This window comes from Macaca fascicularis, chromosome 4 (genome assembly GCF_037993035.2).
Source record: "Macaca fascicularis isolate 582-1 chromosome 4, T2T-MFA8v1.1".
NCBI classification, from domain to species: domain Eukaryota; kingdom Metazoa; phylum Chordata; class Mammalia; order Primates; family Cercopithecidae; genus Macaca; species Macaca fascicularis.
In genome coordinates this window covers 58,305,945-58,319,652 of record NC_088378.1, presented here as the reverse complement: position 1 = coordinate 58,319,652, position 13,708 = coordinate 58,305,945, and the positions used below count along the sequence as shown (strand labels likewise).

Sequence of the window (13,708 nt, the reverse complement as noted above, 5' to 3'; positions counted from 1 at the left end):
GCAAGGACTCCATGACCAACTGCCCATGCAAACCTGGCAAAGAAGGAAAGACGTAGCTCACTCACTGGGGTGTCTACTTCAGAGATAATGGATTTGAATTTTTCTTTTTCTTTTTTTTTTTTTTTTTTTGAGACAGAGTCTCACTCTGTCGCCCAGGCTGGAGTGCAATGGTGTGATCTCAGCTCACTACAACCTCTGCCTCTCAGGTTCAAGCGATTCTCTTGCCTCAGCCTCCCGAGTAGCTGGGATTACAGGCGCCCACCATCACACTTGGCAAATTTTTGTATTTTCAGTAGAGACGGGGTTTTATCATGTTGGTCAGGCTGATCTCAAACTCCTGACCTCAAGTGATCCACCCGCCTCAGCCTCCCAAAGTGCTGGAAATACAGGCGTGAGCCACCGCGCCCAGCCAGGAGTTGCATTTTTCTTAAGAAATGGCTGACTCCTGTAAATGGTTCACTTATGAAATAACAGAATCCTATAACTTGTTCAACTAAGATGAAGCATATTTGAAAATGTATCAAGTAAATCAAACAAAAAAGATTTGCTCAATCTATTGGCCAAACATGCTAGAATACATGGAAGGTATCTGGGGGGAAATGGTGCAACTGATGTTCACAGTTTCCAGGAAGCAAGCCTTTTAAACAGCAAGGCAGTTTAAACTTGGGCATGTTCCTAAGACTCTTGGAGCCTCCCCGTTTTCTCATTTTAAAATGGAGTAACTACTTATGTCACAGAGTCTTTATGCGGGTCAAATGGGATTATCCAATGGTGCTTTATGATTCTATCATTATACCAAATAAATATTACAAAGAGTAAGTTTTGCTTTTCACTTCCTGCCAGAACTGTCCATAAAAAATCTTAAGTTTTTCTTGTTATCCCCTCTTATTAGTCCTAAAACTAACTATAAAGCGACACTCCAGGAATAAACTCCCCAATAGAAAGTAATTTGCTCAGTATAGATTTAGTCATGCTCTTATTCAGGCTAATTTGTACAATTCACCTTGTTCAGTTCAATTTTACTCCTGAAAACTGCTGTGATTTTCCCTCTCAGATGCTCATTTCATATCTCAAAACGAACCTCCCTCAAGTTAAAATAAATACCACCATTAGTTAATTAGGAGGTGCCAAGATAAAGGACAAATAATAAGAACAGAAAAGCACCCCCCAAAGTCAATATTATAGGTTATATGCCTAAAATCTTAAGTGAAACATGCTAGTTCTTAAAGGTTAACCCAATTAAATGCAAAGAAAAAGCAGCTACGGTGGCTGTAAGTGTCTGTGCTGTCAGATTCCAAACTTAACTTGAAAGCCAGTAGTTAAGGAGAGGTTTCAGAAGAGGAAAAGATGATTTTTTTAAAAAGTTCTTAAACTAATCCTTACATTCTAGTCCCTATCCAAGCCACTCACACAAGACATCATGCCAGTGCAGGATGGATACGCTCCCACTTCAGCCACAGGAAATTAGCTCTGCAAATTTGATGGCCCTTTGGTGAACTAGTCTAATCCTTGTCTCAGGTTTGCCTTGAAGGGGAAGACACTTCTATTTCTCCTGCTTTCAATATCACTCTTTCTTTGATACATCTCACTTTCGCCAGTGCAGCCCTGGCTTTAGCATAGAACGTCTAAAGGTTGGAGCTGGAAAGCCCCAGACCTCCCTCATCTTTTTCAGATGAAGAAAGAAAACCTGAAAACAAACTCTGTGACTTGCCAAGCTCCTCTAGCTGGTCAGCAGTGGCCCGACTAAGACGGAACTCACAGGCAAGGGCCATTCCCACTACCTCACACTGGGAACAGCCGACTGGAATTAATCTCATAGTTGCCAGCAAGGTTCCCACAGCCACAAAGCATACATCCTGCCCTGGCTTATTCATTTCTGAAGCCCAGCTCTTAAGAGATTACTTTCTCTTACTTAAGATCTGACTTCCTATTAAAATGAAAGATAACTAAATTGTTTTTAGTCATTTGCATTATAATGTCAGTGAATTTATCATATCCTTTCCTAAATGCAGACTTTGAGTAAAGACATGTGCAGTCACTATGTACTAAATAACTGTACTGAATACACTAACACAGCTGTGAACAGGATAGAGTCCTTGCCCCAAAGACCTTTCAATCCTATAGTCTCCTCCATTCTTCTGTCATAATGGGAAGGATTCCTTGACTTTTTCTATTTTTTCCCTTACACAGTTTAAAAGCGGTAAAGCTTCTTATAACCCCTTTCCTTCCCTATGTTATCTGTTGAACAAGTGAATGAATGAGTGAGTGAATGAATAGTCCAGCCCTCCACAGCTCCTTCCACAGTTTTCCCCATGGATTCTTTCAAAATGAAGAAGCTGTTTCTTAATCACTTTATTCCTCAACCATAAAGTGATTATTTAGAGACCCACCTACGCTCTGGTCTTCTCTTTTTTCTAAGCTTTTACTCAGTGGAACAGATTTCCAAAATGCCAGTGCTGACTAAGAAAAACCTGGTGAGAATGTATTGGCCCTAACTTTTAAGCAGAGGCAGGAATCCAGGCTTTCATTCTTGTTCTATGAAGACTTGTGTGAGCCTGTTGCTCCGAGTATTATCCACAGATGGAAAAGCACTTGCTACTTCCTTGCACAAGCATTTCTACTCGCATAGAAATAAGCAATTCCTGTTCAAACAAAATTCTTGGACATGCTGAAGACTTAAAATTATAGAGAATGGCAGTAATTCGTGATCCCTTTCTTTGAAGACTTTCATTACCCCATACATCTGTGCCTTATGCCACAACTTCCTTTTAGTTCAGATGTTCAAAGGACTCCATAGTTATAATTTATAACCAGGAAAAAGAACCATAACTTCAAGTTGACAGTGAAAGAGCAGGTTTTCAATACAGGCAGAGCCAAATTATATTCATGTGTTTAATTTTGGGAACACATTTCTGAAATGCACATCACGAAACCAGAAGATGCAGCCACTGTCACTCACTGACAGTCAAATAAATAGCACAGACTGAGTGGCTCAAACAACAAGCATTTCTGTCTCACCGTTCTAGAGGCTGGAGGTCTGAGATCAGGGTGCCAGCATCCTCCTCCTGGTCTACAGGTGGCCGTCTTCCATCTTCTTGCTGTGCTTTCATGCTGCGCCCTTGCATGGCAGTGAAAGCGAGCTCTGGTCCCTTCCTCCCCTTTCAAGGGCATTAATCACATTACAGGACCTCCACTCTCTCATGACCTCACCTAACATCAATGACCTCCCCAAAGTCCTTCCTCCAAATACCATCACTCTGGGGACTAGGGTTTCAACCTATGAATCTGGGGGGACACAAACATTCAGTCCATAGCAGGGACACCCAAGTGCAGCCAGGTGTATGAGAATCACCAGGGCTGCAAAGGTACAAGATTCTGCCTGCAGGAGGCTGCAGTGAGGGTAGGAGACAGGATTACAGAAAGAGGGGCCCTGGAAAGGCCCCAGAGCCAGCCTGACAGCAGGAGATGGATCAGAGAAGCTCCTGCGAAGGTACTGCCAAGTGCCAGGCTGAAGAACAGGTGCGAGCTAGACAGCTGGGAAGTGGCGGCAGGGGAGTGAGTGGAGGTGATTCTGGCAGAGGGGTTCCTGCTGAGCTGCCTTAGGGACTCAGCTGATAGCTGAAGCAGCAGGGCCAGGGGTGGCCAGAGACAAGTCCAAAGACTGGGGCAGGGAAACCCCTGAGCCCTGGTCACGTGCTAAAGGGCTCCTGCTTTATCCTGAAGGCTGTGGGGAACAAGATCCCACCTGGATTTTAGAAAACACACCAGCTGCAGCACATGGAGGTGGCTCTGAAGGACCATGGGGAGCTGGAGCAGGGACAGAGCGGGAGCCCCAACCCAGGAACCAGAGACCCTGCCACCTGCCAGCCATGTGGCCTCTGACGGGGAGCCGCAGCTCAAGCTCTCTGTACTTCAGTTTCTTCACCTACCTTGCAGAGCTACAGCAAGGATTAAATTAGCACCCATGAAGGACGAGGTTTGCAATCAGCACTTCTTCAATGTAGCTATCAGGAGCAATGGGAACATCATAGCTAAGTGACTTTGGAATCAGTGTGACCTTGGACAAGGACAAGCGACAACTCAGATCTCAGCTGCTTCCTCCAAAAAATGAAGACATGAAGATAATACTATCTCCTTCATAAAGCTGTTAGGAGGATTGATGGTATGAGGTAGGATGCATAAATCTCCTGGCTGTCATCTGAGAGCTGGGTTAGTCCCAGAAGTAGTAGAAACAATAGCAGCAGTGGTGGAGGGTGCGGTAGCAGGAGTAGTTGCCGTAATTTGAAAGAAACCGGACTGCAGTGACCATTGCTATTAGACAGGTGAGAAGTTACAAGGAGCTGGATTAAGGCAGCAGCAGGGACCAGTGGAGACTCAGATTCCAGAGCTGTGGGAGCATCAACAAGACTTTGTGACTCCTGGGTGTGACAGCAAGGAGGAGGCAAGAGATAAGCATGCCACGTAATCTTGGGCTGGAACAACTGTGGACAGCAGCACCTGCCGCCCACTGAAGGAAGTGAGGAAGAGGAGCAGGTTTGCTAAGGAAGATGAGAAACACATTTTCAGACCAGTTGAATATGAGGTTTCTCTGGAGTACTATGTGGCACTGTCCATTTCAAAGCTGTCTGAATACATCTGGCACACAGAAAACAGATCAGGGCTAAAAATACAGAGTTACACATTGTCCGCATATGGACAACAACTAAAACCACAGGAAGGGTCCTGTCATCCAGAAAGAGCACGCAGGAGTGAAGGAAAAAAAAAACAGAAAAGAGAGCCAGGGCCCAAAGACAGAGAAATGTCGTCATTGAAGAGCAGGCAAGAGAGGAAAAACCCAGAAAGGAGGACAGGAAGGGCAGACAGAACACAAGGAGTAGACCAGGAGACCGGATGGCCCACAGGGCCAGGGGACAGGGATACAAAAGGAGAGGGTGAGGAGTGCCTAAGGCTGCTGAGGTCGAGTCAAAGAAAGGTGCAAACGTGGCCATGGGATTGAGAAACAAGAAGGTCCTCAGGGAAGTCAGTTGGAGCTGACATGAGTTTGTGGTGGATAAAGGAGGAGTGTGTCCTAGGGGGGAGAAAGATCTTCTGGGAAAATAGTAAGGGAAGGAGAAAGACAGGGTGGCACGTGCGGTGGGGGAATATAGGGCGGAGGAGGGGAAGCTATTTGTGCGGTAGTGGGGGATGGTGGTGGTTTAAACAGAAGAGAAAGATTTCAACTTGTGTATATGCTGAAATGAATGGGCCAGAGAGGTTGAAAACTCAGCCAAAAAAGGAGTGTCATGAATGAAGTGCCTGGAGGGTGGCTGGTCTAGCTTGCACAGGAGGAGACTGGGAGGTGCCTTGGAAAGGCAGGTGAAGGCTTGAACTAGACCGGTGCAGGAAACAAGAGCAAGAGCGCGCACTACAAACTAAACCATGTGGCCAAAGCACATGCCACATGGAAAACAAAATTCAGATTTGATTCTTCCCTCCATCTAGAAAGAGACTTCTTGGCAGAGAGCTGTGGGCTAGGCGAGGGAGGCCAGGGGCTGCCAGGCTGTTTTAGGCTGGGAGGAATAGGACAAACAGAAGACAGCAAAAGCACGCATGTACCCACAGAGATGAGAACAGCAGGCAGAACTAGTGTGGCACGGGCACGTTAGGAGCAAAGGAAAAGACAGTGGACAGGACTCAGGGAAGATCACATTTGCAAAAGAATTTTCTCAACCTAAACTTCAAAGTCAATTGGCTACCATTACCACCTTTCAGTTCCGTTTGGAGCAAGTAAGTCAATGAAGAAAGGTGTATTTTCCAACAGCACTGACATAAAGCTGTAAGGATGCAAGAATGTGATATGACTATAGTAACAAAAACACAGATTGACTTTTTCCCTAGCCATGTCTATGATAAAGGAATACCACCAACTAATTCAGATACGAAAACATCAGTGACTTTTAAACACTTGCTGAGCATTGATCCTTTTACATTCATTCAAGCAAATGCTTAAGGGTTGAAGAACTGTGTCCTGCTACGAACTTTTAAATGATGAAAATTAAGACAGTTCCTTGCCTTCAGGTTGTTACAGTCTAACTTCCCTACACATACGTAAAAATCCACTGAAACATAGAGAATGAGGAAGGCTCTAGAAACAGGAGGAATAGTTTAGAGAATATTTGCCCATGTTCAAGTTCAAACACACGCCAACACCCCTGACCCTAAAGTAACCACATACTCTTCTCCAAATTATTGCACCAAATAGATGTGAATACCTTGTTTTCCTTCCCCCCTTTCCTCTCTCTCCACATCACAGAGAATAACCAACAGTTAGTGGCAGCTTGTGGCTCCAATAACACTGATGTGCTATGTCCTAAGTACTATGCTTGGTGTCTCACCAGTCAGTCCTCCTGACAGCCCTGCAAAGGCACCAGGATGATTTCCTTCAACATACAGAGAAAGTGGCCAGGCACGGTGGCTCACACCTCTAATCCCAACACTTTGGAAGGCTGAGGCTGACGGATCACTTAAGCCCAGGAGTTCGAGACCAGCCTAGGCAACATAGTGAGACCTTGTCTCTACAAAAAAAAAAAGAAAAAAAAAAAAAAAAAGAGGTGGGAGGATCACTTGAGCCTGGGAGGTCGAGGATGCAATGAGCCATGATAGCCCCACTGCACTCTAGCCTGGGCTCGCACTCTCTCTCTCTCTCTCTCTCTCTCTCTCTCTCTCTCTCTCTCTCTCTCTCTCTTTCTATACACACACACATACACACACACACACACACACACATATATATATGGAGACAGTGAGGCTCAGAGGGGTGAAGGAAATTGCCTAATCACATACCCCCACTGAATGACAGGGCCACATGTAAATTCAGGTTCATCTCACTTCAAAGCACACATTGTAACCACTGCTTCCACCCCACATTTCCCTAACCACTGTTCCAAAGGGAATGTGTTAAGCAGTTTTCTTTTCTTCCTTTGGCAATTTAGAATTCTTGTATCTACTGACTTTTTTTTTTTCTTTTTATTTGAGGCAGGCTGTTTCCCAGGCTGGAGTACAGTGGTGTGGTCTTGGCACACTGCAGCCTCGACCTCCCCGGGCTCAGGCGTATGCCACCATCTTTGGCTAATTTTTGTATTTTTTGTAGAGATGGAGTTTCATCATGTTCCTCAGGCTGGTCTCCAACTCCCGGCCTCAAGCAATCGGTCAGTACTGAGATTACAGGCGTGAGCCACCATGCCTGGCTTTATCTACTGACTTTTTGCATGTGTAATTTACTCCTTAGTAGTTTACAGGTTGAGTTTATGGAGTTTTTTGGGTTTTGTTGTTGTTTAAAAGCCTGTCCTCAAATACCTGAACAAATGGGGATTTACCAAACAATCCACAAGACGAGTTCTAAGCAGCAGCTTCTACCTTCCAGCTTGGTCACTAATAAAGTAGCAAAGCCGGCTGATGCGATACCGTACCTAGAAAGTCTATGGAAATCCAGGACCTGCACGTAAAAGGAGAGGCCTCATCCAGGTACAAGAACTAACCTGCTGACAGTGTGTCCCCCACATGCACTCACATTTACAAGGTACGACAACAGCATCTGGAACACACAAACCATGGGGTTCACATAGGTGCCAGGCTCTGTCCTGTCTCAGGAGGCAGGACAGGGCATTCGCTAAGGTGCTCCTGACTCCCTGGCCACAGCCTTGCTCTGTCACATCCCAGCTGAGAGTCCTGGGGCAACTTCTTAACTTCTCTGTGTCTCAGACGGGTCTCAGAGGTTGTTGCCAGGATTACACGAACCTTGCCTAGTACATGCTAAGTACTCAGCCAGTGCCTGCTAACTCTATTACACACGTTTAGGCTTCTCCCTTTCAGAAGCAGTATTTTTAAAATTGCAGGTCACAACCCATAAATGCATTATGAAATAAATTTAGAAAAATAAAATCATCGTCAGGCGTGGTGTCTCACGCCTGTAATCCCAGCACTTTGGGAGGCCGAGACGGGCAGATCACGAGGTCAGGAGATCGAGACCATCCTGGCTAACACAGTGAAACCCCGCCTCTACTAAAATTACAAAAAATTAGCCAGGCATGGTGGTGGGCGCCTGTAGTCCCAGCTACTCGGGAGGCTGAGGCAGGAGAATGGCATGAACCCGGGAGGCGGAGCTTGCAGTGAGCCAGATCACACCACTGCACTCCAGCCTGGGCGACAGAGCAAGACTCCGTCTCAAAACAAAGAAAAAGAAAATCATCATTTTTCAGAAAGTGAGGAATAAAACATTGTATTTAAACATTAATGACATTGTATTTCAGATTACTTTTATAATATTTTTCCTTAGCATACATAGTAAGATTAAGTGGTGCCCTATGACTCTCTGTTTCTATGTATCCATGTGTCAGGCAGCAATCTATACATCCAGATGTATCAGGCAGCAATCAACAGGATATTTATTTCTGTGTCACCACTAACATCTCTCAGAAGACAGTTTTTATAAAATGGGGGTAACGGGGAGTCAGGGTAGACTGAAAGGTGTAGTAAGTCAGGAACCATTTTATAAAAAGCAGACACTGGAAGCAAAGGGAAAGACTACTAAGTTGACAGTCAGAACAACACAGCAAGTACCCGAGGCACACAAGCTTGTTTATGGCTAGGATGCTACGGGCATTGCAATCATCTGAGCTCAGGAACATGTTTTTATTTCCAAAGCAAATTGAATTGCAAAACTGGAAGTACAGATGTTATCTTGATGCTGGGCAAACTTGGAAATATTCATATGACTTATCCAGTAAGTCATCTTGCAGTACTTGTTAAAGTAGATATTATGCCAGATTTCAAATGCTCTTAAAAACCACCAGGGTTGGCCGGGTGCAGTGGCTCATGCCTGTAATCCCAGCACTTTGGGAGGCCGAGGCAGTCAGATCATGAGATCAGGAGTTCGAGATCAGCCTGGCCAACACAGTGAAACCCTGTCTCTACTAAAAATACAAAAATTAGCCAGGCATGGTGGCATGTGCCTGTAGTCCCAGCTACTCGGGAGGCAGAGGCAGGAGAATTGCTTGAACCCGGGAAGTGGAGGTTGCAGTGAGCTGAGTTTGCGCCACTGCACTCCAGCCTGGGCGACAGAGAGAGACTTCATCTCAAAAAAACAAAAACAAACAAACAAAAAAACCCACCAGGGTTTGGAAGACATAAAAAAAAGTCTTTAAACAGAAATCCTTAAATGTGGATACAGATGTAGATTTGGTCTAACAGTTACGTTATAATCATATTCCTAGCTGAAAATTTACCTGTATAAGCTGTCCCATGAGAAGATGAGATGGAGAAGAACTATAAGCACATAACAAATCATTTTGGAATCCAATAAAAGCATTTATCTATGTATTCAAAAGGCTGTTTGGCACGATATTTTATAATGTTGCCCTTCAGCTAGGTAAGAGGGGGCCACATCTCCGGGCCCCACTCCTGCCACACATAACCTGTCTTCCTGAAGACTTTGTACGACAAAGTGGACCCATCTATCCAGAACCAGTGTCCCTCTACCTGGTTTTAGTCTGTGATCCAGGTCCCCAGAATTCCCTTCTCAAATCCCAAGTAGCTTCTGGGGCATGAACAAGCTCCTCCCAGATCTGTCCTGCCCAAGGGGGACATCACCACTGGTGTGTGCAGAGGCATCATGGTCAAGGAGTGGCAGGTGCATACCAAGACTGGGCGTGCAGGTGGACACAGTGTCCTTCACCAGGTAGGACTATACCAAGGATGGGAAGCAAAAGGAAAGAAACCTGGGCCAGGGCAGAGTCTCCCAACTGCATTTCAGCTCATGACTCTGGGAAGTTACATTTTGAATTCAAAATGCAAACCTAGCCTTCCAGGTCATTATGAAGATGTAGCTGTCAAGATCAGTGGATAGAAGAAATTTTATACAAATGTTGTTAGTTTAACTCATAAGTTGTAAGCATTTAGACAGATGCCCTGTAGACCTTCATTTGTTCTCTTGCATGGTACAGACAGGCCTGGTTATACAGTTATACGGTGGACTCAGATTCCAGACTGGGTTCATCCCCAACCCAAACCCACCCACCAGCTACATGAGCTTGAAGAAGCCTTTTAATCCTCCCTGAGTCTTCATTTCTTTATTTACATTTAAACAAGCATAAAAAGAACATCTTCTTTATAGTATTGTTGTGAAGACTAAATGAATTAGCCCAAAGCACCTAGAAGAGCACCTAGTCACCTAGTAGGTAGGTAATAAATTCCCCTATGACATTATTCTCATACAAAACTGATTAGTCACTGCATACTTCCAGAAAAAAACCACAGACAGAAAGTGGTTCTGTGTATTTCTTCTTTCCTCTTCCTCTTTCCTTTTAAATACATTGCTTTATGCTGCTCCAAAAGATTATTTTCTATTCTGAAAAGGTCAGGTCATCTGACTGCTGACCTGCCTGGATCAAGTTCTTCTGAAATTAAAGATGTGTTCATATTCTACCCCAACTCAGCAGATAACTCAAGCCTTTGGCAGGTTTGAAGTTTGAAACCTGGGAAATTGGCTGTGTCACTTTCATGGGCTGAACATTTGAAAGAATTACCACTTTTAAGTGTAAAAAGGACATTTCCTAATCTTCATATGCATGAGGTTCAGAGCTACAAGCCAGGGTATGTCCTTCTTGATTCACAAACCAGAGGCTGAAATACTTGAAGCTATCAACAAAGAAAGGATACTCAACAAGAGAACCCAATGCTAAAAATAGAGCCCTATCAGCAGAGAAATAGATGCAAAGACACAAGACTTTATTTGGCTACCTATTTGCCCATGTTTCTTTATTATTAAATGGAGGTACACCACCAGCACAGTGATTACAAATTGCCAACAACCTCCTAATGATTTATACTCCTTCAGCCAACAATGACTGAACAAACAACTTGAAGAGAAATACTTGCCACATATTAATAACATGCAGGCAGCATATAGCATCTTGTATTATTTCACCACAAAAAATCTCCCTTTCAAATGTCTAGCTGTTTGCTATGGGTTGAAGATTTAAAACCCAAGAAGAAAAGTACAATACAAGGAAAAGATTCAAGCTCATGTTTACCCTTTAAAATATATACCTAACCTACATGTTCCACACAGCAAACAATCAAACCTCCATTTTTCCTAATTACTCTGAAGAATTTTTTAAAATATATTGTTTATCAGTCTACTCAGGGGGAAGAGCTCTTTCTAGTTTCCCAATCTACGTCTAATTAGTCTCCCACAAAGAGCCATGCTGGAGCATTGTTAATTTCAACAATACTTTTTCTATTAACTCAAATCTTCTCCAAATGGAGAAAAAAAAAACAGTATGAAATAAATGAAAATTAACTGTATTCTACAGAGGCAGGACTGAGCACATCCATTCATCCAACAGTAATCCTATCTACATCAAATAATGTTGTTTCTTTACCGAGTTTTGCCAACTTCCTATAAAAATCTCATGAGCACTTCTTATGTTTGCCAGTTTTTATTTATGCAATTAAATTGGCTTTTTGTAAGAGCTGGGTTGGAGAAACAACACATTTTTACAACCCCATTAGTCATACAGTCGAGCTTCGTTATATTATAATCATTCATTGGTAGTAAAGAGTATGCTGTTTCCTTGTGCAATGAGGGTGTTTAAGAACATGTGTCTTCACAACACGCCATGAAATGTGTCAAATACAGAATACCCAACATTAGTGGTAAAGCCTTTGAGTTCATCTGGTTGTCATCTTTGTTGAAGAGCACAACAGTTGAATGAACACAAACCTAGCTTTAGATTAGAAGCCACATCCTTAATTATTAACCCGTTCATGCTTCCACCCTTTCCAAACTCCACTCCCTTAAGAGGAGGACACTTCATTTAGAATTAATTACTGTTATTCAAGATGCTCATGAGGGATCATTTTGGCTTCAGTCGTTTTGCTCCAGTTTATTCTACATATTTATCCCTATATCAAACATATACATGTCCCTGAGACTTGTGTATGACCTTAATCCCTGGACTGTGGGAAGTCACGATGTCGTGCAGGAGAGGGGAGCTGGGAGCCTGAAGCTGGCAGATCCCGGGATCCCGCAGGGGACCCACAGGGCTCCCGCCCTTCCACCGAGGCACCCGTCGAGGTTGCCCCAGATGCTCGTTCTGCGCCCATCAATTGGAGTAACTGAGCTTAGAGAGGAAAATCTACGGCTTCAATAAAGCACAACGAGTGCAGCTCTGATAACGCAGGAACGAATTATGGAGACACCGTCGGGGCTGGCTAGAAAGCGGAAAGCGTTCCATCTCAGGATTTTCACGGGGAATTTCAGGAACCAAGGGGGCCTCTGAGATCCCCAGAACCTCTCCTTTCCACGAGACAGCTTCCTTCCTTCCCTGCTTGTTCTCCACAAAAATCAGGGCTGCTCGGATCCCAGCAGTGAGCGCTGCTCTCTTTGGTTGCTGTTTCCCCAACGGCTGCTGAGGCGCAGCTGGAGCGAGCCCCTCCGAGTCCCGCTTTGCGCAGCTGCAGCTGGAGCCCAGAGGCACCCGGAGCTGGGAGAAAAGCACTGTGCTCCACAAGACCCAGCCCTCCCCACGGCCACCAAGGGAGCCTGGGCGCCGGCAACCGAACCCAGACAGGGGCGTCCCAACCGCTGAGCCCGACGCCAGAGGGCACCGCGGGGGAGAGAAGGCGCCGCGCCTCGCTCCTGGCACTTGGTCCCGGGAGTCAGGGACGTGCGCGCCCCAGAGCTGGAGCCCTGGAGAATTCCTGCGCGGGCACAGAGGAGCTAGAGAGGTCCCCTACCCTCCCAGCCCCGCGCCCAGGTACCTCGCAGCCGTAGAGCTGACCCAGCTGCTCCACGATCCACTCCTCCAGCACCAGCCGCTTCCGAAGCTCCTTACGATCGTATTTCACTGTCACTTTTCCCTGCTGGTGTCGCCGCTGCTGTTGCTGCTGAACCTGCCCTGCGGCGGCCGCCGTGGCCACGGGCGCCGAGTCCTCCCGGGAGGAGCCCGAGCCGCTGCTGGAGCTGGGGCTGCCACCGGCGCCACCCCGGGGGCTTTGGAAGAAAACCCGCGCGCCGCCGCCGCCGGCCCCTCCGGCCGCCTCGCTGCTGCCCGTAGCCACCGACATGTCTCCGCACGCCCGAGCCCGAGTGCAGCCCGGAGGAGGGGCGGGCGGAGCGCGCCCGGCGCCGCTACCACCTCTGGCCCGGCAACCGCATGCGAAGGGCTCCCCGGCACCTGCTCCGCGCAGCGCGCGCCCAGCCGCCCGGCTGCTTTGGGAAGGCGGGAGGAGCCGCGGCGGGAGGAAGGAGGGCGGGGAGGACGGCGGGGCGGGGACCGCAGCCTTAAAGACGCCGCCGAGGACCCTCTCAGTCCAGCCACCGGAGGCGGGATCTGGCGCCTGCGGGAGAGAGGGCCCGGGACGTGGGAGTCTCCGCAGGGTGGAAAATGTGTGCGCCTAGACACTGGCGGTCGCCGGTGTGTAGACTCTGGAGGGACGGGCGTGGGGCAGGGTGCCAGGAGATGCTCCTGCGCGGGTGTCCGTGGCCTCTAGTCTCAGAGACAGGAACTCGCGCTTCTCCCGCAGTCCCGGAGCGTAGGAAACGCGCCGCCTCTCGGGACCTCCACCTGGCGCAGCCCTGGGCAGGACCCGCAGCGAAGGGGACACAGGAAAGGACCGCGCCGCAGGCTCCCCTTGGAGGTTTTCCTAGCCCCACCGTCTCCTCGGT

At 46.7% G+C, this 13,708-nt stretch overlaps 1 protein-coding gene across 1 annotated transcript in view; it reads right to left on the bottom strand.

Annotated features, from left to right (window-relative positions):
* The window catches only part of PPP1R14C (protein phosphatase 1 regulatory inhibitor subunit 14C), a 108,192-nt gene extending 94,938 nt beyond the window's left edge, over positions 1 to 13,254 (bottom strand). The window contains exon 1 of the mRNA XM_005552123.4: positions 12,802 to 13,254. Within this exon, the coding sequence (XP_005552180.1) occupies positions 12,802 to 13,107 (306 nt within the window). The 5' untranslated portion in view covers positions 13,108 to 13,254. The remainder of the gene's footprint in view (positions 1 to 12,801) is intronic.
* Between the last annotated feature and the right edge of the window lie 454 nt (positions 13,255 to 13,708).